This window comes from Oryzias melastigma, linkage group LG21, assembly GCF_002922805.2.
Source record: "Oryzias melastigma strain HK-1 linkage group LG21, ASM292280v2, whole genome shotgun sequence".
NCBI lineage: Eukaryota > Metazoa > Chordata > Actinopteri > Beloniformes > Adrianichthyidae > Oryzias > Oryzias melastigma.
The window spans coordinates 19,578,057-19,602,555 of record NC_050532.1 but is presented as its reverse complement, the minus strand read 5'-3'; the positions used below and the strand labels follow the sequence as shown (position 1 = coordinate 19,602,555).

Genomic DNA, 24,499 nt, shown 5'->3' with positions numbered 1-24,499 from the left:
ACTTTCAGGACATTTATTTTTGCCCTTTTTGTATTCATAACTTTTTACGCTTTTTTGAAATTTTGCGCAATTAATGCAATTTTTGTCCCATTGTAAATGAACCGGAATTTCTTCAAATTCTTTGTGCACTGTTGAAAGTTATGCAATATTGGTATTAAAACATTCAAGACATTGATGATTTAACTTTTGGTTTTTGTACATTTTAAAATTTTACATATTTTTTTCAATTGTTTTTAAAGAAATGTTTAAAATTCTTTGTGCACTTTCTGCAAATTATGCAAGTGTGTACCAAACGTTCAGCACATTCAGGACATTCATGCTTGTACTTTTGGTATTCATACATTTTTGCGATTTTCAAGAAATTCTTCGTGCACTTCTAAAATATTTGGGTCAAAACGTTCCACACTTTTAGGACATTATTCAGCAATTAAATTACATTGCTTCAGCATCTTCAACGACCACATTCAGCAAAAAGTATTCACACTAGCATTACTGCAGGGAGGTCAACTTTTCTAGTCGTTTCTGTTTTTGATTTTCAAGATTGTGTAAACAAGCTCACGATGAACAGTTCAGCACAAGCTCAAATTGTTCTTAAATTATGAATAAAAACTTGAAAATGTCCCATAAATTATGTTTATTTTTAAGGATTTTAGTTGTTAAAAATATCAGTTTATTCATTCATTTTAAAATAGATTTTACAATTAGCTATTAAACTACACTAATTTACCTTTAAACACCTATTGGTAATGATCACCATCAGTCATTTTCTGGGACATGTTTTTGCAGAACGGCAGTAGTTCATCAGAAATTTGCCTCTGAGTTGTGCCGTGAAGTTAGCCCACCCCCTTTTCCCATCACCCATCTGTTTACACACACTTTTTTTTGTTCGTCTGCTCCTGATTCACAACAATTTGAATAAAAAAATACTCAGAAATGCAATTTTAAGCTTAATTTTCTTTACATATGTCCTCTACCATGAGAAAAATGCCGCAGGAACATATTTAAAACACAGTTTTAGGTCTTTAACGTGACTAAAAGAACAAATATGTTTTTTTTTTGTATTAAATTGCAGCTTGTTTACTCAATATCATTCTTTTACCATGTTTGATGATTAAAAATGCTGTTTGGAATCATATAACTGGATGAGAAGGAAGCAGCTAGTGTGTGGAATTAACCAAACTCTTTATTTATAATTGTGCCTCATATAAATAATTGATAAACCCAACAATTTGGGACTAAACTGTTAATAAAAGACCCAATTAGAACCAGTTTTTGACTCAAATCAGTGAAGAGATCAGTTTCTGAAACACAGATCAAAGCGCAGGTTTTTGATGCAGAAATGTAGAACGTCGGTGGAGTTTGTTCATCTCGCTCTGATGATTTTCAGTCTTGGAATGACTGAATATCTGGAGGCACGAGGAGCATGCCTCAAGTCCATCAGCATGCCTGAAAAGAAGTAGCATACAGGATATGACAGGCTGCTACACTGACTTGCACTTTTGTTGCTCGAGTCTATAAAAAAAAAAAAAAAAAGAAAAAGAAAAACACAAAGGTGCTTTTATTGAAGTGGTAAATGATGGGTTTATAAGAAGCCAGCTTTTCCTCAATACTGAAACTTAAATAGACTCTGTCTATTGTTTAAAGCAGGAGTTCCATCATTCCCTCATGTTGCGAGTATGTTTCACTCTGCATTAACATCACACTAATGCCCGGGATAGCTTCCGCTGAATTAGTAATGAAATGCGATGTTAGCATCAGAGAATAGAGGAGGCTCTCTGTGCAGCTGCAGCTCTGCTTTTCTACTCATAAGAAAAGCGCTCATACTTTTCATAGCTTTAAATGTTCCTGCAGCAGCACATGTCATTAGAGGCTTAAATTCCCCCTTCATAAAAAAACACGAATATCTCTTTCATTTGATGCCAAATTTAAATGCCATCTTTGCGAGCAAACGCCGCTCCTGACTTAATTTAAAAGTATAAACAGAAACAATTCTGCTCTTCCTGCGTCTGCCGTTATTATTTAGCTTTTCTTTCACTTTGCATGCTCACTAATACCTCAGAGATGACAGGGATTATAATTGGTAAGACATTTTCATGAATCATCCCTCACTGAGATCCAGGTTTGCAAATGCTCGCTCCATCTGCCAATACGCTTTAACTTCTGTGAGAGCTGATTGCAAACAGCGTTCTGCCTTCACTACTGTGCTCTTCACAGCTGCAAAAATCCCCTGTTGCATCGACTAACCACAAACACATGATTTCACCCCCGTGTTCATCAGCAATTTTGACCCTTTTCAGACACCCTCAGGACCGAATAGAGGGTAGCTAACTTCGGTTCTAATTAGATGCATAAAAAGCAAAAAAGAACATGTTTGCAAAGGACTCAACAGGTTAACAGCACAGTACTGACCACTTAATTAGGCTAATCTGCAGTTACAAACACACAGGCTTGCATCCTAAAAATCCTACTACCCCCAGGAAGACAGAAATAGTATAATTTTCTAAAGATTTAAATGGCTGACGTAGGTTGTGAGATAAACAAACCACTGCTCAAGCGAAAAATGTATTTTTTATTCATGAAAGACGGAGTATCTCTGTCTGAGCTAACAGAAGTGTGGTCTTCTGGAGTTGTTTAACATCTGTTTTGAGTTCTTTATTTTCTCAGACTAATCCAGGGGTCTGCAGCTTGTGGCTCCTGAGCCACGTCTGGCTCTTCTACCCCTCCATTGTGGCTCTCTGGTTAAAGAAAAAAAAAAAAAGCTTTTAGTTTAAAAAAGTAGCTAAAGTGTAGTTCTAAAAAAAAGTAAAATCACTGCGCCAGTCTCCAAAGCACTGTATCCACAGTGGTTCCATAAATAACAACTAAGCATTTTAACAAATTACAGTGTTTTAAGTGTGCCCCATGGTTAAAAAAAATACAGATAATTAGTTTTGTTTCAATTTTAGAGCGTTAGATTTATGAATTTCTGGCTAAGAAGCACCACAAACGTATTTCTGATATTACACTACCTACCACTAGATTCGCTCATTCCAGATGTGACACAGGAAGTCTTTTATTTTGAAAAGAAGTCTTGTGAACGTCTGTTAAAAGTTATAAACTATTTCATATTTGGGGGAAATAAATCTGTTTTTGTTTAAAGTTTGTTTTATTTTGCCAAAAAATAGTTTATTTATATTTCTAATACAAATAACAATATGATCAATACAAAATTAAATTTTTCTAAAGGATGTGTGGCCGAGAATTGATTTGTGGTCAGTGAGAAATCGACCCAAATGGCTCTTTAAGTGTTAAAGGTTCCCGACCCCTCGACTAGTCCATCTAATTTTTAAAATTTTTGTTGATAATTTTTTTTTTTAAAGGGAAATATCATATTTATTATTTTTGGCAGTGGAATTTCTACATTTTTAATAACCCCCCCCCCAAAAATAAACTAAATAACACAAACAAAAGAAATACCTATAAATAGCCAGATCAAACTATGGTAATTTGTAAATAAATGTTTGGAAAATAAAATATGAGAATGTACAAGAAGATAAAGAAATACATTTTTTTCAGATTGTGATGCAAATCATATCAAATGTAATATTTTAGTTTCTCTTAAGATCACTGGAGGCTTTTTCAAAAGGAGGAAAATTCATATTGACTCTAGTTAAGAAAAAAACACCTAAAACCAAATTTATATGATTTAATATATACATTTAGCAGATATATAAAAAGTTTTTGCAAATACAAAGTACTTAGAGCAGCTTTGACAAGACAGAGGCTCATAATATTAAGCTTTTTTTAAAGATTATTCACTGAATTAAAGCACTGGGCTGTCATTTTACATGTATATTCTCTTTAACCGTAGAACACTTAAAAAAATTAAATCATCACTTTTGCTGGGTAATTTTTACCCAATATAATATACCTAATAAAAAGTATTTCTCATAAAAATAGATCAAAACATGACAACGCGTGATAAATTAAGAGTAGTTACATTTTATTTTTGACTGTAATTTATGTAACAAAATGGAAAATTAAGCATAGTGAGAAATTAAGAAACTGAGAACAAAAAATTCCTACAAAAAAATAATAATACTGGAGACTTGGCCTTTGGTCCACCCATCCCTGCATGTCAGATTTTACCCAGGGACCCCTGACACTCAAGGGAAAAAATATATATATATATATATAATATGGTGACTGCTTTTTTTTTTGATAAAAGAGATTTATTTGCAGAAATTACCTTGAATTAAAGATGCAAAAAAATTATACGCTGCTAAAAATCCTACATGTTTTATTAGAGATCCATTGAGTGTACAAATTTCTTTATCATATCTACTAAAAAAAAAAAAAAGATTTGATTCATTTTCATGTTCTCCAATGCAGCTCCACAGCCTTTTAATGTTAATCATCAAACCATACATTATGTAAATCTCGGTCATTATTGCTAATTGGTTGCAGTATGTTTATAACGCAGGAAATCAAGGCGTGTAAACCACTTTGCCACGCTTGCGGAAGTATATTTTTTTCCTAATGGAGTGCCGCTGACGTTCTTGGGAGTAAATTACTTGAAACACATTATTATTCCTGACAGCAAAAGTGATTAAAACAGCCGCGGCCTCACCTGCCACGAATGCAAAGATCTATGTGCAGCTTTGTGGCTCCCAAACACTCCCAGCCGAGGAAATAAACGGCTGTTTACGTGTTTTCCTTTTCCCTGCTTCATAGGAAACATCAGGTTGTGGAAGTCACTGAGGCTGGAGGAACTAACTGTTCCCGAGGCCTCGGCTGGTTACTTATTTTTTTATGAAAGCAGTCTTTGCCGGTCAGTTTGGGGGTCTCCAGGCAAAAATTCATCTTGTTTATAATGTAACCTTGCGTAATGGCCTGCCTGGCTGAATGTAATTAGAGAGAGAAGAGCTCTTCTTGAGTTCGCCTGTTAGTTCCACAGGCAGATCCATAGCCAGATCCCCAAAGTCCAGCTCACTAATGAATCTGCTAGTGCCAGGGTTATTGATGGTTGCTGCCTTTCTGGAAGATCATTATTAGAGAATTCCATAGGACAGCTGAAATAGCATTATGTATGCACTTATTACTCAGCGTTGTGGCTTTTCAGCGTCTAAAATCCGGTGTGGGGACACTTGGTGGTGTCTGAAAAGTGGATTTACTCATCTGCATGACAATGAGTAATATCACTTTATGGTTTATTATGTGATTAGTGGCTTAATTAAGGCTTTAATTTATACAGAGCACAAATGGGCATGACTGTCAACAGCACAGCAATCCTGTTCGTTAATGTTGGTGCTAAAACAACACTGGATTTACCTTTACAGTAGAGGGAAGTTTAGCATTTCTATACGTGGATTTATTATTTTTTTATTAGTTTTTTTGCTTTAAACAAATTAAAGACGCTGATTTTGATCTATTTATAAAGTGTTCCCCAGTGGTCTCTTATTTATAATTATGTCGTTTTTCAGCCAAAATAATAAAAAAAAAAACTTTCGACGACTTAGTTAGCACAGCAGTGAGCTCCTTCAGGGACATAAAAACCGCCTGTATTTAACACAATAAGATGGCGCTTTGAACGGGCTAGAACAGCGATTTGAATGAGTCATTTGTACCCGATTAAACTCTGCTTTTTACACCCGTCTTGGGACAACTTCAGACTATGGTAGTACAAACTAAACAGTAATTTTCTGACTGTAATTATCACAGTTCTAGGAGTCAGTGAAGTTACCACCCTTATCTATTTTGATTGGTCCTTTGTGTAGGCCCCGCCCCATTTCACCACAATGGGGCCAAATTTTTGAAACTGAAATTTTCAGATTAAAAACCGGAAAAAACAAGAGTTGAAAATGAAAAAAAGATTTGAAACTGAAAAAAAGGTTTTAAAATCAAATTTTGAGTTTTGAAACTGAAAAACATTTGAAGCTGAAAACAATTAAGTTAATTTTAGAATAGCAAAAAGTTTTGGACATTTTACTTTTTTTTTTTGCCAAACACCAATATATGTTTTAAAGTGTTTCATTTGGGTTTCAAATATTTATGCCCCCAAAATAGCTCCATAGCTCCTAGCCTGCCGATCGTAAATCCTAATATCTAACAAGATATGTTGTCTGCTCCTGACTCATAATGATTTGAATAAAGAATACACAGAAATGCAGTTTCAATTTTCATTGTCTTTATATAAATCTCTCAACATGAGGAAAAATAGTTCAAGAACAAGTTAAAAGCACCAAAAAAATTGGAGTTGGTCATTAAAGAATTTTTTTTTCAGTTTTTTAACTAAAAATGATTTCTTGTTTTTTTTATCAACTTTTACTGTTTAGACTCTTCGTCAAGACAAACATGGAAACATCAAAGATATTCTTATATCTGGATGCTCCAACACTTTAGCTGCAAATGTGTGCTCTTAAAAGTTCTTCTTTCAAGAGATTTGAATAATTTCCTTAAGAATTTTGTTTTGGATTTCGACAAAACACTTTTTAATGTTGCATCTGTGAAGTGTTTCAGTTTTATGGTTTGTTTAAAGTCCCACTCCAAATATTCTTTGATATATTGTAAAAGCTTTTCTATTGGTCTTGTATTTATAATTATGCTGTTTTAAGCTTAAATCCTAAAACCGGTATAGATTTCTTTGTAATAGTTTCTGCAGAGCGGCAGGAGTTCATTAGAAATTCTCCTCTGAGTTGTGAACAGGTCTGTTGGCAACACCGCCCCCTTTTCTGTCACCCATCTGTTTAGTCACTTTCCTGCAAGCTTACAGCGCCTACCCCAACAAAGCATACCAGTGCAACAAAATGGTCTGGAATATTGGAACTATCCAGTCATACAGTTTTGAGCAGGACGCCAGCTCAGACGAGAAAAACAGAGATGTTCATGAGTCTATTTGTCTGCAAGTGGATGGCCCACCCATAGGATTTTTTTGCATCACAAATACTATCTTTTGCAATGAGCATTTTTATTGTCTGCTTTTTATTCATTATGGATAAAGAAATACTCTCATAAATTCGTTTTTCTGCATCAATGTAGCCTAAAGCTTACTTTTTATTATCTTGACTGAAAAAGAACATTATATAAAGTTAAACACACCAAAAAAAAATCCATCTTTCTATTAGGCACACTTACTCAAACTTGTGTTTTATCGTTACCTTCTGAAAACGTAAATGTTTATTGAGATACTAAAGTTGTGCATTTCAGTGTGAGCTGCTTTTGTTGGTTTAATTTTTCACTTTTGTTCTCAGAGAAACCTTTCTTGTTTTCTCCTCATAGTCTTCTTCAAATATTTTTGTTTTGTTTTGTATTTTTTTATGTTTACATGGCATAAAAAAATAATTTTGGTCATCAGAATTGAGTAAATTCACTTTTTTTAAAAACTGTCTCACCTTTTTAGGTAATATTAGGGTCGATTATGTTGATCCTTTTGGTCGATTGTGTTAAGATTGTTGGTTGAGTGTTATCACACATAGTTCAGCCTGAACATCACAGCAGTAGTTCCTTCTTTTCTTTTTCTGTTTCTGTTTCTTTGCATGTTATGTGATCCAAATATATCAATAGGTGTCATGACCCCCCAATACGTCCAAATTCAGGATATCCATAGTCATTAGGCCATGTCAAGTGATTACATTATTTATGAGGAGGAAATATGGGTGCAATAAGCAACTTTTGATTTTAGCTCAGGGGCAAGCTCATTCGATCAACTGGAAAAATGTCTGTTGAATTAATGTTTGTGTTGTAGCATGCTATAATGAAAGACCATTATTTTTAACCGTCTTTTCTGGTTTGAAACACAGTGGAGTCGCACTGTATAGCGCCGATGTATGGAGCCAGATCAGTCTCATAATTCGGAAATGCACAGAGTTTTTTTTCACAAACCCACACACTACAATTCACTAATGAGAGGGGGTTGTACATGCACATTATGTAGTTCACTTGATCTAAGAGTTTATATTACAAGTCTAGCTAAAAGATGAGTTTGTGAAACATTTATTGTGGATTTTTTGGAACATTTTTGTGAGTTTCTGAAACATTTATTGGGTGTTTGTGGAAAAACAGCGTTCATATTTGTGAGAAACAGTGTGCACATTTATGAAATACTTATTTTTCATTTGTGAAACATTTAGTGTGAGTGCGTGAAACACAACGTGTGTGTTTGTGAAACCTGTAGTGTGCATTTCCAAAATTCTATTGCGTATTTTGCATAAAATTACATTTGTGAATTGAAATTACATTTGTGGATTGTAGTGTGTGGGTTTGTGAAACAAACTCTGTGCATTTCCGAATTATGAGACTGATCTGGCTCCATACCGGTGATTACTATCGTCACACACTTGTAAAATTTGCTAAAAATGTTGGAAAACTGGAAGTATGTTTAAAATGAAATAACATAAAGGCCCCTCTAAAGTTGTTTCTGTCAGTTTTTTTGAATTCAGAAGAGAGACGAGGATTGACAATTAGGTGAAAAACCTTGCTGGAATATTCGTTTTTGATATTTCTTGCCATTAATGGCACAGTAAACATTTATTTGAAAATAAAAAGGAAAAAAAAAAAACAGAAAATTATTTTTTAAGCTTTGCATGTTGCAACATGATTCCAAACTTTTCCCATTACAAAATTAAAATAAATTTGAAATACAAATCTTTTAAAACCAGTATTTCCTTATATTTTAATACAACTAGTATAAAGTAAATAAAATTAACTTTTTAAATAAACATTTTATTGCAATGGTATACTTTTCATTTCTTCACATAAAAATCAAATAGATTTAAATACATTTTTACAAAAAAATTACTGTCAATTTATAATTTTTTACCATTCATTCCCAGTTAGCATGTCTTGTCTGGTAGTTCTTACTGAACTCCTTGAAAACGCAGTTGTTTAGTATTTGGGTGAAAAAAAACGACCAATTTCCACTTCTCATGGAGGCGGTGACCTTCATCGAACTAGAAAGTGTCACAGAAGGATTGCACAACTTTGCTGCCACAGATTTACGACTCAAAACCATCTTAAACCAACTTAATCAAGGAATCGTACATACGTTTTTTAGAAAGTGCTGAGGGTCGCATATCATTAAGTTCATGAAGGGAAACTGCAGGCCTGTAGAAATTTGGTCCACAGGCCAGACTTTTATTTCTGGTCATTAAAGGAAAAGTTTACATACAAAAAAAGGGAAACATGGAAAACCCTATTTTTCACCCATTGCAACAATGCTCTAGAAAGTAAAAATAAAATTATAAGTGAATATCCCTTTATTTACAACTTTTAATAAGAATTTCCAAAATACTTTTATCAATTTGAAAAAAAAAAAAAACTATTAGACAAATGAATTACAATCTATCTGACTACATGGCGTCTAATCAGACCAAAAACTTGTGACAAGACTACCTATAGAAAACGTATGTTTTAAACTTCTGTGATAAAGATAATTGAGTAAATATAACTATTCAACCCATTTTCTCTGGATTATAAAGAGGCTTCTCCATTTACTGCATAAATGACTGTTGCCAAGTGTAATTATAGTATTATTTTTGTTTTTCATTCATCACAATCATTGATAAAAGAAACTTCAAAACTTGAGGGAAATAATCATCTCAGCTCATTTTAATTATGTTTTTCATTTTGTGACTTGAAAAACTCCCACATGTAAACAACTTTCCTGTTGTCGTGGTTACAGAGGCTAACAGGTGTTCAAAAACGGCAGGAATTAGAACAGAAATCATTCAAATCAATAGAGACATCCTGGCAGCTTTTACAGAAATCAAGTCAGAAATGAAACCAAACCAAAACTGCAGCAGGCTGCTCAAATGCACCTTAAATACACATCCAGTAAAAAAAATAGAATCCTTAAATTTTTTTCACTAACTTTGTCATGCCTGTGGTTACAGTGTATTTTCAAGTGTTCGGTGTCTCCACAGGTGCTGCAAATGTACCTACCCTTCTGCGGGATCGCCATTTCCAACGCTCAACTGTTTGCCGCCTCCAGGAAGGAGTACGACAGGAGCCGGGTAGGGGCCAAAACACCTCTGGTGTCCCCTGGATCAGCTGTACTTCTTACTCCCTGATGCTGACGTTGGGGCTGAGTATTGATCAGCTGCAGCCCTCTTGCTGTGGCTGCAAAAGGGACAAACAGGGGAGCTTTAGAGGGGGATGGGTCCTTCCTCTTCTTTTTTTATACATATGTATATAAGATGATCTAAAGTTTTTCTGTGAATGTTAAGAGATTTAGTAGATCATGTGGATCTGAAATAAAAGAGAACACAATGGGATCATAGTTTAGTGAACAGAGGAGAAAATAGAGGAAACCTGCCTTTACGCCATACGATTTTTATGGCCTGACCATTAAATCGGATCAGTACCGACTTAGATGAAGGGCCTAATTTACTTTTACTGGAGAAAGCAATCAAGTTTTATCTTGCGGTTGGTTTATGGCCTTGAAATGATGATAATAATCAGGTTCCAACAGCTGAGCGAAGCAAAACATCTTTATTTAAAGGTTCCTTACTCATATGTGCTGACAGTTTCTCCAGTTGGAGTGAAGCATATGCTATAGAGTGTTGGGAATCGTGCCAATTGTATGTTTATTTTTTTACCCCTGATCTTCAGGCGCTCCTGGAGGTGGTCAACGACCTGTTCGAGGAGCAGACAGACCTGGAGAAGATCGTCAGGAAGATCATGCACCGTGCACAGACGCTCCTCAAGTGCGAGCGTTGCTCCGTTCAGCTGTTGGAGGACATCGAGTCGCCGGTGCTGTTCTTCTGGAATGACCTGCTGCATGCACACATGTTTATGTCTCTGTCTCCTTAACTGAAGGACTGGAAACTGTGCAGTTTTTTGCTGACTTCCTTCCTATCACCTTTCAGGTGGTCCGGTTCACCAAGTCGTTTGAGCTGCTGTCTCCAAAGTGCAGCGCAGATGCTGAGAGCAGGTTTGCATTTAATCTGACTTGAGCTCCACATCATGGAAATATTTTCCAATTTTCTCCTGTAAATTAACCCAAAGCAGATTTGATCTGTAATCTGTACATCAAACAGAAAATGGAAAGAGAATTGACTTTGACGGAGAGATGGGAGTTCCATGTTGATTCTGAATGGAAGACAAACTGTGGGAGTTCTCCTTTAATTGGGGTTTGCTGCTTCTGTTGGGCATGGCTGAGTGGAGAAAGAGGCTTAATGTTGTGTGGGATGTTTATGGATGAAAACACCCTCCCCAACACACACACACTTTCCCCACCCTTTGCGCTCAGCCCACACTTGCCATAACTGATACGGCCTCTTCTAGGCAGCAGCAATTAGAGCAAATGTGCTAAATCAGGGGATGCCAGTGGTAATCATTTCATGTTAGTGGAAAAAACGAGCAAATTCCGCCACTAAACGAGCATGTTGGAACTACGTTTTAGCTGCAAGAACACATCTGAAATGCTGTTTTAGTTTGTTTCCCTAAAGATGGTTTCAGTATCAAAGGGGTAAAACTTCACCTGAAAAATCTAAAGGGAGCGGTGATGAGATAAACAGAAAAAAAAAAAAAAACTAAAGAGGAGAGGAATGAAGTACACTTTAAATCCTGCTGAACTCAGGGCAACACTTCTCTAAATCTGTATGATCCGAACCGTCTGACAGCACGTCTTTCTAATTTAGTCCTAAAAGACTAAATTAGAAACACAGAACTAATTATTTGCTTCTCTGGAAATTAGAGGCTCCTTGGGTAAACAGAAGGTGTGACCAGTGAAGTTTTAGTGGCCAAGTCTTTAACAGGAAGTGTTGTTAATTTCCCCTTTGTGGGATGAATAAAGTTATTATGTATTACAGCTATTCTATTACGTTCTATTCGTTTGTAACATTTCTGGAAATACGGGAGAATACTAGTAATAATTTCCTGTTTTTCAATGCAATAAAAGTATACTATTATGATAGTTAATATCAGAACTTTTCAGCCATCAAAGTGTGTTACCAAAATAAATTGACAAGAAGCAAAGAGATTTGGCTCAGCATCTCAATCCTTCCCGGTGTCTCTTGTGTCACCTCCACTCCGCAGCTTCAAAGACAGCATTGAGAAATCGTCTTACTCCGACTGGCTCATCAACAACAGGATTGCAGAGCTGGTGGCATCAACAGGACTACCCGTAAACATCAGTGACGCCTATCAGGATCCGCGCTTTGATGCTGAGGTATAAAGTCACATTACCGGTCGTCTCTCTGCCTGGAATGAGTGAAGGATTTATTCATGCTGGTTAGGTTCAACAACTTCTAAATTCCCAAATAAATCCCCTCTCTTTACCTGTTTTATGTTACAATTTAGGAAGAAGAGACTAAAAGAAAACAGAAAAAGAAAAAAATGGCTAAATTATATTTAATTTCTTCAGTCCTAGCAGCTTAAATGACACAACAGCGGAAAGATCTGTTGTGAGTTTATAAATTACACACATTTAAAGATGGACTAGAGATCTTACAGCAACATTAAGCAAGACGTCTAAACGTTTAACCAAAGTTTCAATAAATATTGGTGCAAATCTTAAGTAAATTTAAGTTTTTGCTTTGCTTTAAAGATCCACTCCAAAGAAAATTGTATTTTTTACAAGTTCTTGTAGGATTTTTCTGTTAAAAGGGGATATATTAAATAAAATTTAGCTTAAAATTACATTTATGAGGAATTTTTTAATTAAAATAATTGTAAATCGGGAGCAATTTTAATGAACAACAGTTGCTCTGCAGAAACTATTTCCCTCAAAACAACACAGGTATACTAATTTTAGCTAAAAATGTCATAATCATAAGTAAAAGACCACTGGAAACACTTTTAAAATAGACCAAAAGATGATCGGAATAAGACTTGTTATAGCTGCATCATGTCAGAAATGTTAATCTTAGATAATTTTCACTTTTAACCAAAAAAAGGTAAAAAAATAAAAATAAAAAGTTAATTAAGTTTATGTTGTTTTGCTTTAAAATGTCCATAATAATCTACAATAACTGGCAAATGTATACATAGAAAAAATTGATTTATAGTATTTTATTTATTTAATTAAATCCCGTTGAGATCCACTGATCTCTCTCTTTTTCAAGCCAGTCGTGGTCAAAAGGCAAAAGTTACACAGACCCAATACATTTCATAGAATTAAAATACATAATAAATAAATAAATAAATAAATAAAATAGAACAAAAATAATTCATTAATTAAAACAGCTATAGGTTAGTGAATTCATTTATGGGTCTTTCACAGTAACATCAAACTGTGGCGAAGTTATGATTTTTTTTTTTTTTTTTGCAGAAAGTTCCGGTCCCTAGGTGCCTTATACTGAAAAGCATGTTTTTTTTCTTTGTTAATTTTTTTTAAAGAACTCTGTCATATCTTTGGTTACACCTTTGGTTTTAATGTTGTTTCCGCAAAATACTGTTGGTTTGGATTCTCCTAATCCCTTTCAAAAAATGCAGTTTAATATTAAAAGGAGATTACTAAGGAAAAAACTACTCTACTTTTTGCTTTAAAATAACATTTGTGTTATTCCTCTTAATTAGGTTCCTATCTTTTAAGAAAGACATATTTGGACAGTCTTTGAGAGCAGCTGTCATGCGTTCTTCCTCGCCTCTGATTGGCTGGCTACACCTGATCCAGCGGATCAACAGAGTGTGGGCTAAGAATACCTGGAAAACAGAAACAGTGGATTGGAGTTGTCCATCCTGTATTGGATAAAAGCTTCTCTAAACAAGAAGGCTGCTGAGGCTGCACGGATGAAAATAGTATCACAACAGTCTGCTCTGCTTTTTCATGCTGGAGGCTGCAGAAGCTTGACATCGTCAACCTTAAGTAACAGTGGCAAAACCTGAAAGGGTGCTCCTCTTTATTGCTGCTGAAGCTGTTTGGCCTGGCAGGAGTGCTAAGCCCCTCGCTGCTCCCTCATCCACACCACGTCCTCCAGCTTATTTACAGCTGTGCTCTCTAGTTTGAAGTGACACTAAGTTTAAACTCACATCCTTTTGAAGTTTCCCACCACTGAACCTTATAATCCTTTCTTTGGAAAACAACTTTTTTGGGGAAAAAAGTGCTCGATTTAAATGTTTGAATTCTTTTGAAATAACAGTTAACGCAGCTTTTTATTTGTATGGCAGATTGATTAAAAATCCTAAATGAATCTCCTCCTTTTTACAGGCTGATCAGTTTTCTGATTTCCATATCCGCTCCGTGCTTTGTGTCCCCATATGGAACAGCAATCATCAAATCATTGGTAAGTAACTCTGCTGCCACTTTCGTTTTTTCATAAAATAGTGTGTTTTTAGATAGAGTACACATGCTCCAAGTAGGGCTGCCACAAACAATTATTTTAATAGTAGACTAATCACAAATTTTTAGAAAGTTTTTTTATAAGTCGACTAATTGGATCATGAACAATACGTAAAACACACATCTTAACCATCATTAGCTTTAAACTCAAAGTGTTTCAGCTATGCTAGCTAAAAATAATAAAGTTTAATAAACCTTCAATGAATCATGTAGTTTCTTTCTGGCATTAAAACAAGACTTAAATCAAATGAGGTCAGCATCTGAAACAAATGAACTATTTTTCACAAGTTTTGGTCTCACTGACTCAAATATGACAAAAGTGCATTTATCATTCTGATACCGATACTAACTTGAAATCGATATTTTAGATCTATCCGCCCAGTACTACTGTACTTCTTGCTCTTAGCCTGAAAAGTTAGCATTTCTACATGTCTTGCAGATAAATTTCACTCTGATGGGGTAGAGGTTACAGGGATGCACAGAAAACATTTAGCTAATAAGTTTGCTCTCTGTTTGTGCTAATGGTAGCTTAGCTTAGCTTACCTAGACAACTGTCCCTCTGTTACAACATGCTTCCTCTTCAGATGCTCATGCCTTACTGTAGTGCTGCCATGAAACACAAGTTCTGCCTTGCAGATATTGTATGGGACACATTTTTCTTTTCTTTTCTTTTTTATGTTTCCAACTTTCAAGCTCCGTTAGCTAATTGTTATGGTACCCGAGAGTTCTTATAACTTCCTGTGACATTACTACCAACACGGATTAGCACTGCTGCGCATTTGTGTCACTCAAAGACAATGGCAGACAGGGCATTAGAAAGCATGCACTGTAGTTTTGAGATTAAAATAAAAAAGACTAATCGACTTTTAAATGATATAGTCGACATCGTCGTGACTAATCAACTAATTGTGGCAGTCCTAGCTCCAAGACTCTATTTTTTTGCATCAAACATATCAAAGAACGGGAAAACGCACAGGTTGTACTCTGCATTGCATAAAAGAGATGAATACTAAATGAAATATTTTGATCTTTTTGATAAAAAAAAAAAAAAACTATGATTTTTTATTTATTTTTTTTATTCCTGACATGGTTTTCTGCAGTGAAAGACAGCTGGCAGAAGAGTTCAGTTTATACAGAAATTAACATAATGCTATTTTTTGTGAAGCATAATATAATAATGAGTATTTTTAATTTTTCATCAACCTCCTGACTACCTAAGAAAAAGAAAAGTTAATTAATTTTTTTTTAATTCACCAAAAACTACAATTCCCAAAGCCCCAAACCTTCATGTTAGGTATCATTGAAAAGCCCCCATGTCCTCTGTTGATACCGAAATGAGGTAATTAAGGAGAAGGTTTAAAAATGTACTTTAAAGAGGAAAATTAATTTCATGCATTTATGTTTCCTGTTGCAAATGTTTTACAATGAGGTAAAGTTTTGTATTTGCTCAGCTGAGACAGGAGGATGGGGATGAGCTCCACGCTGGGCTGTAGCATCACTCCACACTTGGAGGCGGAGTCTTCTCCTTCAGTCAGCACTCTCTGCTTTTTTTTTTCTGAATCAGCCTCAGGCTAACACCACACTGACGCTCGGATAAATCATTGATCTCTCCCGGTTTTGGTCCGGAGTATTGCAGCGCAGAGCAATGATATCTGCTCCTCCGGGTCCACTGAGATCTGACGCAGGCAGTCATCAGCTTCATTTGAACGCAGAGTGATCAACGTATCTGCTGAAGATGGTTGGCTGAGGCGCGTCTTTGCGTGGGTGTAAGTTCATTACTCAGGAATGGGAGCGGAGAAAGCAGATAACAGAATGAATAAGGGGAGAGAGAAAACGCAGTGTGCGGTTGGACCTGAGGATGCTGAGTGAAAATCATTACACAAAGAGATGAAATTCTCAAGTCAAGGATACATTCAGTTGAAAAAATAGTGGTGGCTCTTTTAGAACTTGACCCACTGTAAATTTAACAGAAAATATGGAGTTTGAATACAAAAATGACCATTGCAGACAATTCAAAACTAAGGTTTTTATTCAGACTTAAAGGTGAAAACTTTAAGAAAGAGAATGACATGCAGGATGTGACGCAAATGCTTGGCTTCTAGGCTTTCAAAATGTCACACCTACGTGAATTCACTCACAGACACAAAAGAACAGCAGCTCAGGAGAGAAAAGGTAAACACAACTCCCATCCTGCTGTGACAGGAAGTTTGTAAAATGTGCATCTTTCTGATTACAATTCATAACTATATGTTAAGGACATTTTAATGTCAAAGTGCAACTAATAACAAAAAAGCAGTAAACATTTTACCCCAGAATAGTATGATTGTAGCCATACAATTTGTTTTAGTTATTTTTTGATGTACTAGTACAAATATTGTCAATAGCCAATTGAAAAAAATATTTTCCTGCTGAAAATTCTTTTCAATATTTATTTTGATCGATTTTTTGACAATTTTGCTTTTTTTAAATAGATAAATAAAACAAGAAAGTTTATGAAATGAACTTTTTGCTAAATATTTTTTAGGGCAACATCAGATTTGGAGGTTTTGGTATGGCCACTTCTTTTGAATTGTTTTCATTTTCCAGGTTCATAATACTTGGTAATTTTATGTTGTTTTTTTAATTGGTTTTTATACTTTTTTATTCTTAACTCTTTTATTTGTTTTGTTTTTCTTGTAAATAGACCTTGGGTCTGTAATAATAATAAAGTTTTGTATGATATCCCACAAAGATATAACAATCTATAAACAAATGTTGTGATTTGGTGCTTAAACATAATTTTAAATTACTGTAGAGTAAAATATAACAGAATAAAATAGAAATAAATAGATAAAACTCAATTAAAATTAAAATTAAAATTAAATGAATTAAAATAAAATTAAATTAAATTACAACGGTGATGTGTTCACAATAAAATTTCATTTATTTTTTTAAAGAATGGTATGTCTGCATTGGTCTGTGGATATTTCTATGCATCTTTCACTTTTTTAAAGTATGTAAACATTTAAAAGAACAATATTTTGAAAACGTACACACTCAAGGAAAGTACACAAACATCATGGTAAAAGACCATTCTTTCCTGCCTCTACAATATTTCCCATTTTAGAAAATATTTTCTTGTTCTTAGATTGCGAAAAATGACTCCAAAATTACAATCTGTGATTTTTATTCAAGAATTTCCTTTATTTTACTTTAAACTTTTATTTAAAGCCAATTTCTTTTTGAATGACAAAAGCATCTCATTTGGAAGTCTCATCTTGTCACAAAATATAAATAACATCTGTATCTGATGATGAATGCTCACAGTGTAACGATGACTTTGGCTTCAGCTTAATTCCTTGTTGGTTAGCACAGTGCTGAGCTGGTTGCGGCCCAGGTCGGGTTTTGTGAAGCTCTAAGCAAAATGTGACACCTCCTCCGTGGGATCACCTCCAGTGTATAGACTGGATTTGTGCAGCCACACAACACCATACATCATCTGTGTAGAAGCTTGTTGCAGTACGAGTGCACAACCTCAGGTCTGCATTTCAAATGATGTCGTCATCAATTCATCAACACAGCTTGTTTTTAAAGCAGCAATTCATAATGAAGGTTGTTTAAAGGCACACAAATACATTTTCAACATGGTGTACCTTCAGTCTAAAGAATTAATAATCAACACATTTTTCATTCTTTTAATACATTAAGAAGTTAATTAAAAATGAATAGCGATCGATGAGTCATTCTCACCATAAAGTTTTAAAATTTGGAACAAAAAAACTCTCGCCCAAAGTGTTTTTGACATTTTATGAAAGTGGCCATGTTGAAATGACCAGGAAACATTCTTCTACTGCCTCTAGTGGAATGATGATGAACTACAGAGCAGAAAGCAAGATTTTTACAATGTTTTGTATGTTTTTTTTTTTTTTAAGGAAAGTTTTGGTTACGCTAATACAATAGAGGTCTCAGAAATTTGTGCATCAATATGATGCGAATGGTTGCAGAGCATTAAAGCAAAAATGAACTATATTTAATAACAAAATGGTCAATTTAAAATATGTATGCAGGTTTTCAACATTTTATGATTGTTTTATATATTTATGAGATTTTTGAACATTTTGGGGCTCCATGCAATCATTCCATAGTGACCAAATTCCTACAGCTTTTGTTAAATATTGGCTATTATGTTACGTACTGATCACTGCAACATTGTTTTTGTAAAACTCTGAGGAGGAATTTAGGATCCTGGGGAGAACAGAAACCAGCATAGATCATAACTGTGACCAATTTGGGCCAGACAGAGAGAACAGGAAGTGGGCTAAAAACAAACAAACAAACAGTCTCTTAAATAACTAAAGAAAGACAAGTAACTTCTATAATATGTAATTATCATGAGCCAAAAAAAAAAGATTTTCACTAAAAAAAAGTCTCCAAATTGGATCAGAGCTGGGTACTTTAAAGAAAAGTTACAGAAAAAGGACAAATGTATCACGGAAATCATTTTTGCAGACAATTAAAGGCTCTTTGAGAAACTTACCAAATATGGATAAAAGTAGAAAAATAACTCCACTATTTTTCACAGTGGACAATTTGAGTCTAAAATAGAAGAAAGCAGAAATTGTTTCTAAGATTTATTGATTTAATTGTGCTTAATTGTACTAATGTTACCCCATAAAATATTGATTTCTGATCAAAAGTGAGTGTATAATTTAATTTGTAATAAAGCAGCTGAAGTCCCCTTTATTCTGTAGATGTTATTGTGCAATTACATTTAGTATAATTCCTCAACACACTTTTTTGTGACTTCTATGTCTTTCATTTTAATCAAAAAGAACATTTTTAAACAAAAGTTGTTCTTAAAATCCATCCATCCATCCATCTTCTTTACCGCTTTGTCCCTTTCGGGGTCGCGGGGGTGCCGGAGCCTATCCCGGCTACTGAAGGGCGAAGGCGGGGTACACCCTGGACAGGTCGCCAGTCTGTCGCAGGGCCTGTTCTTAAAATGTTTTATTATTTTTGATCTGAAGCCACCTTGAGCTGAAAGCTCATATTTGTGTGTTTTTGTGTAACAGGTGTCGCTCAGGTGCTCAACAGGCTGGATGGGAAACCCTTTGACGATGCGGATCAGCGTCTGTTTGAGGTGATACACTTTCCTCCTAAAATATTCCACACATTTTTAGAAGCTTTTTACCTGATTCAATCTTTTTTTTTAGGCATTTGTGATCTTTTGTGGGCTGGGAATCAACAACACCATCATGTATGACCAGGTGAAGAAGTCCTGGGCCAAGCAGTCCGTGGCTTTGGATGTAAGAACTTCTCTAAACATTTACTTTAACAACAGCAAACGCTTCTTTTCATCACCTCTGTAATATTATCATGTTGGATCTGCCCTCCCATCCTTTTGATTCATCTCCTTCATAAGTTTCCTTTAAACATATATTCCACATATGCTCAAGGGGGGCACATGTTTCGCAGAACTGGAAAATATTAAGCTTCTTTTAAGTTATTCCTCCCCCCGGGGTCTTTGTTCTTGACTTCTTTTTTTAGACATGGAAAAAAAATGCTGATCTTTCTTTGCAGATAACCTTCTCACAAAGGTTTTATTTTAAATTAATGAGAGGCAGTGAAAAGCAATCCCTCATCTGCCCCACAGTATGAAGCCATTCAGCACTAGTCAGCCTTTACAGTGCGTCCTTAGATTACAATGGGGAGCTTTCGGGGGCATTATAGCAGTTAGCACAAGTGTTTCACAACAGAGGCAGGAGTGAACAGAGAGGAGCAGAATGAAATAATGTGCTCGCGCTCTGCGTCTGGCAGCGCTGAATAAACATGAGCGTTTGTGATCAAATAAAGCAACTGCAAGACTCTGCAAGGCTTTTCTCCCAGGGACTGGGAACAACAAGGTGGTGGTGGAGGGGGTGTTGACTTTGCTGCTCTGACTAAACTATATCCAAACCCATCCTGCAGCACTTTAAAATGTGTCATTTTGGAGCCATAGAGAGGATTTTACTAAAGAGTGACTTTTGATTTATAATTTTGTTTACTTGTATGAATTTATCTATTTGTTTTGCAGGTTTTGTCCTACCATGCAACATGCTCCAAGACTGAAGTTGACAAATTTAAGGTAATCATCTCTTCCCATCATGCTTCAGTGATGTGACAGCTTTCAGATTATTATTTTTAGACTTTTATAAAAGTTTTAAACTTAGAAACAGGCTTTGTTTACTCATTCACTCAGTGACAAAAACTGACAAAAAAAGGAATAAAAGTGTAGCTGACACTTGTTAGCATTTCAGTAGTATTTATAATTATTTTTTAAAAAATGTGCCATTAACTGATATTTCTCCAATTTTTCGTAGTTTCACTAACAACAAAAAGTAGAATTGCAGAAAATTTGATCTTTATTGATGTCAAAAAATGAAAGACTCCTTAAAAAAAGAAGTACGTTTAGCAGCATTTTTTTGCTTTTGACCGGTCAATTCATAAGCACAATGTGAAGAAGCCGGACAGTGGCTGGGAGGATGGAAAGGAACCCCTTGGGTGCAGTTGTTGTTAAATGGCTTCAACAATCCAGATAAAGAGGAAATGAAGAAGGGTTGATCTGAAAAGAAGAAAAAAGTGCTCCAGGAGCTAATTGGCTCACAGTCAGGCTGACAAATAGAAGTGGGGGGAGTGGCGTGGACATTGACGACGGAATGATTCTGACAGTGTGGGGAAATAGATGGGACAATCAGAATGGAGCTGCAGGTAAAACCCAGGGATGCACAAACACTTTGCCTAAGCTTAAAGAATGATGCAAGCCACAAAGGTTTTAGTCACAACTGGGCTTAACAGTGAATTTGGGCTGACCTGTATGGGACGTGCATAAAATATCAGTTTTATAAAGTTATTAGGATTATGAAGTTTTGTCTCCTGAAACAGCTGAGCTGCCTTTTTTTTAACTTTTAAATTCAGCGTTTTTGGTAAAAGAATCCGATTTCATCGTATTGCCAAAAAGTGAATCAATTTGTGGACCATTTATCGAAGATATGTATCGAATCGTGTGAGAGGGAAAGATACACACCCCTAGGAAACAGTGTAATAGAAAAACAGGGTTTTTGCAACGTTTATAGTATTTTAATAAAGTTTTGCACATACCGTATTTTACGGAGTATAAGTCGCACCGGAATATAAGTCGCAAGAGCAAAAAATGTCTAATCAAGAAGAAGAAAATCCGTCACTCTTGAGTATAAGTCACACTTTTAGAACAAATCTGCTAAAAAATAAATAAATAAATACAAGAATGCTAATCTTTTCGTCTGTATAAGAAAAACATCAAAGTTTAAGAAGAAAACAATCAGATTCTTTTCCCCTTTTGTTTTGGACAACCCTTTCTTCTTCTGCTGTTAGTAGCAAATACTTATACTCAGATGCAGTGCCCTCTGGTGGTTGCTAGAGGAAACAACCGCTAAAGGACAACCGATGTTTACTGGCAAAATAAATATATGAGCTTATTTATGTCTAACAAACAAACACATAAGTTGCTCCTGAGTAAAAGTCGCACCCCTGGCTAAACTATGGAAAAAAACGCAACTTATACTCTGGAAAATAAAGTATGCGACATGGAAATGCAACTACATGAGCATTTGTCCAAAATGGTGTTTTTAACTTTGCATAAAAACAAACACAAACATTTTCTATTTTTTTTAAATGTCACCTTGTTAAAAACCATAGAGGTAAAAAGCAGAAGAGTTTCTGTTACTTATTTATTTTTTCAGTAATGCTACATTAGGTCCTGTTTTTAGCTGACAGAAAACAAAGGATTGCAGATTTTTCCAGGTCAAGAGATGAAATCTACGACCTACTTTCAAAGATTCTCATCTTAAGCTTGGAGAAACACCTGTTGTTGTGCGTGACGATGTGAAAAACAGGAAAATATAAGGGCACTAAAAAGTCTTAAGCCTAGTCCTTGAAATAAAAAAGGGTCTTTGTATCACTTTGATATGGATTAGTGATTATTAGGTTAATAGATAATCGCATTACCACTTTTTATTATGAATAATCCTTCTGCTAAGTGATTAAAAACAATTGTGTAACTGGATTATTTTGACAGACAACCCTAAAACGTCTAAGTGTATTGTTAGCTTTAATGGAAATGACTAGTGTAACATCAGCAGGGGGGGATTTTTGGCAGTCTGTCTTCTAGACATCTTTTTGAAGTTTTTCCAAAGGAGCTCCGCGAGAACACCAGTGTAAATATGGGCCAACAATCCCCCAGTGAAAACAAACTAATTGTAGCATTTGAAATGGATTACTTCTATCAATAACCAATCTTTTCCGATGCATTATTTATACTCAAGAAAAACACCTCAAATATCTACATTTTTAATTGGCATGACATTTCTGAAAAATGGATATGACCTATTTTTTTCCCGCTGCACTTTCATGTGCAGGAGTTTCCCCCGAGGCCTTTGCTGCATAGTAGGAATCCTGCTCTCTGGTGTACCCGTGTGATCTTTCAGCTCCCTCATTCAGCGTCGTGCTCTGCTTCCTCCCCCCACCCACTTTCTTTCATAACTGCTCTACATACGGAGCCTTATTGAGCACACTTGCCTGGAAGTGCGAATGGCAGTGACAGACAAACCCGGCTGACATTTCGTCTCCCGGGGCTGTGAATTATGGGGAGGAGGATACCTGCTGACCCGACAGACAGCTGCTTGGCTTTGGCGGCTGCAGCTCGGCTGCTTCAGAGCCCTCCACAGGAATAAAAGGCTGTTTAGGAGGCTTGAAATGCTCATTTTTATGAATGCTGACATGAATACAGAAGCCCAGGAAGCCATTGGACTCATTAGAGGCAGAAGACATGTCTCGATGCGATTATTGCCCGCTGGAATCTCGTTTTTGCTCAAATAACATTGACAGAAGCAGCTGATCACTGTTGCTTTATTAGATTTGTCAGTGAGCTCTCAAAGTAAACAACTGCGAAATCCTCCTGTAAAGCTTCCTCATTAATCTCCAAATTCTCCAAATGAGGCCTCAGAGTCTTAATTAGCATATTTTCTTGTATCATCCAAAATTGGCGCAGCTTCCACAATCCTTTCTTTTCCCCTCTTCTGTCGTCTCTTTCCTCTAATTTCTCTGGCCATGATGAAACAGGCTGCTAACATCCCCCTGGTCTGTGAGCTGGGCATCGACAAGCTCTCCTTTGATGATTTCTCCCTGGACGTCGACGCCATGATAACGGCGGCGCTGAGAATGTTCATGGAGCTGGGGATGGTGCAGAAATTCAAGATCGACTATGAAGTGAGACAGAGGATTTTCCTCCACCCTCTTTCCTTTTAAACACTTGATTGAGTTTTCCTCTGAACGATGCTGCGTGTCCTCTTTAGAGACAGCTGACCCATGTGCTCATCTCTGTCTCTGCTCGTCTTCCCCCTGCAGACACTGTGCAGATGGCTGCTGACTGTCAGGAAAAACTACAGGATGGTGCTCTACCACAACTGGAGACACGCCTTCAACGTTTGCCAGTGCATGTTCGCCATGCTCACGGTAAAAGTGCAGCAAAGTGTTGAGGAGAGGTTCACTGAGCGTGCACCACATTGTTTGACTTTCAGAAAGCTCTCAGTTAAGAATCAATTCACAGCAGTTAACAATACTTTTCAACCCTAAATTTATAGATATTTTTAAATATGTGCACAAATTAGGGATTCACTTACCCTTTAATTCAGTTCAAACCTCGATTTTTGGATCTTCTTTTGGTCTGATATATGATTTGTGCAGAGGTGGAGCTGGAATATTTTATATTAGGACTTGCGTGAAAGAAATTAGAAATAGTTTTATTATATTTATTACTATTAATATTAAAACAGCCCTTTCGCTGAGGTACTATAATGTTAAGCAGTGGCAAAAAATAAAATTATGTGCAGAAATTCTTGAAAGATAAATATGTACCTCTAAAATGGAATTTAAGCCCAATAGGAGATCTAACATATTCAAACATTGAACCTTCTGTACAACAGCAACTAAATGATTTTAAATTTCCAAATATTCTCTAAACATGTTGTAAGATATGTCAATTAAAACATGAGATTTTCAATTTCCTCTTGTCACAGCATATAAGGGTGTTGACAACCCAGCATACTCTATACAGGGGTGTAGCAAAAAAAATGAGGGGCTCAAAATTTCATTTTAAAAATATTGCTTTTGCTATTTTTGCAAAAGAGTTAAAGAAGTTGTATTGATGGTTTCCTAATCTGTCAATAATGATGCTAATATTGACTC

General features: G+C 35.6%; 1 protein-coding gene across 1 annotated transcript in view; it reads left to right on the top strand.

Annotated features, from left to right (window-relative positions):
* The window catches only part of pde11a (phosphodiesterase 11a), a 45,338-nt gene that overhangs the window by 2,864 nt on the left and 17,975 nt on the right, over positions 1–24,499 (top strand). The window contains exons 3-12 of the mRNA XM_024286930.2: positions 9,900–9,989; positions 10,588–10,728; positions 10,845–10,909; positions 12,016–12,148; positions 14,129–14,204; positions 19,312–19,379; positions 19,453–19,545; positions 20,313–20,363; positions 23,375–23,521; positions 23,660–23,767. Coding sequence (XP_024142698.1) covers positions 9,900–9,989; positions 10,588–10,728; positions 10,845–10,909; positions 12,016–12,148; positions 14,129–14,204; positions 19,312–19,379; positions 19,453–19,545; positions 20,313–20,363; positions 23,375–23,521; positions 23,660–23,767 — 972 coding nt within the window. The remainder of the gene's footprint in view (positions 1–9,899; positions 9,990–10,587; positions 10,729–10,844; positions 10,910–12,015; positions 12,149–14,128; positions 14,205–19,311; positions 19,380–19,452; positions 19,546–20,312; positions 20,364–23,374; positions 23,522–23,659; positions 23,768–24,499) is intronic.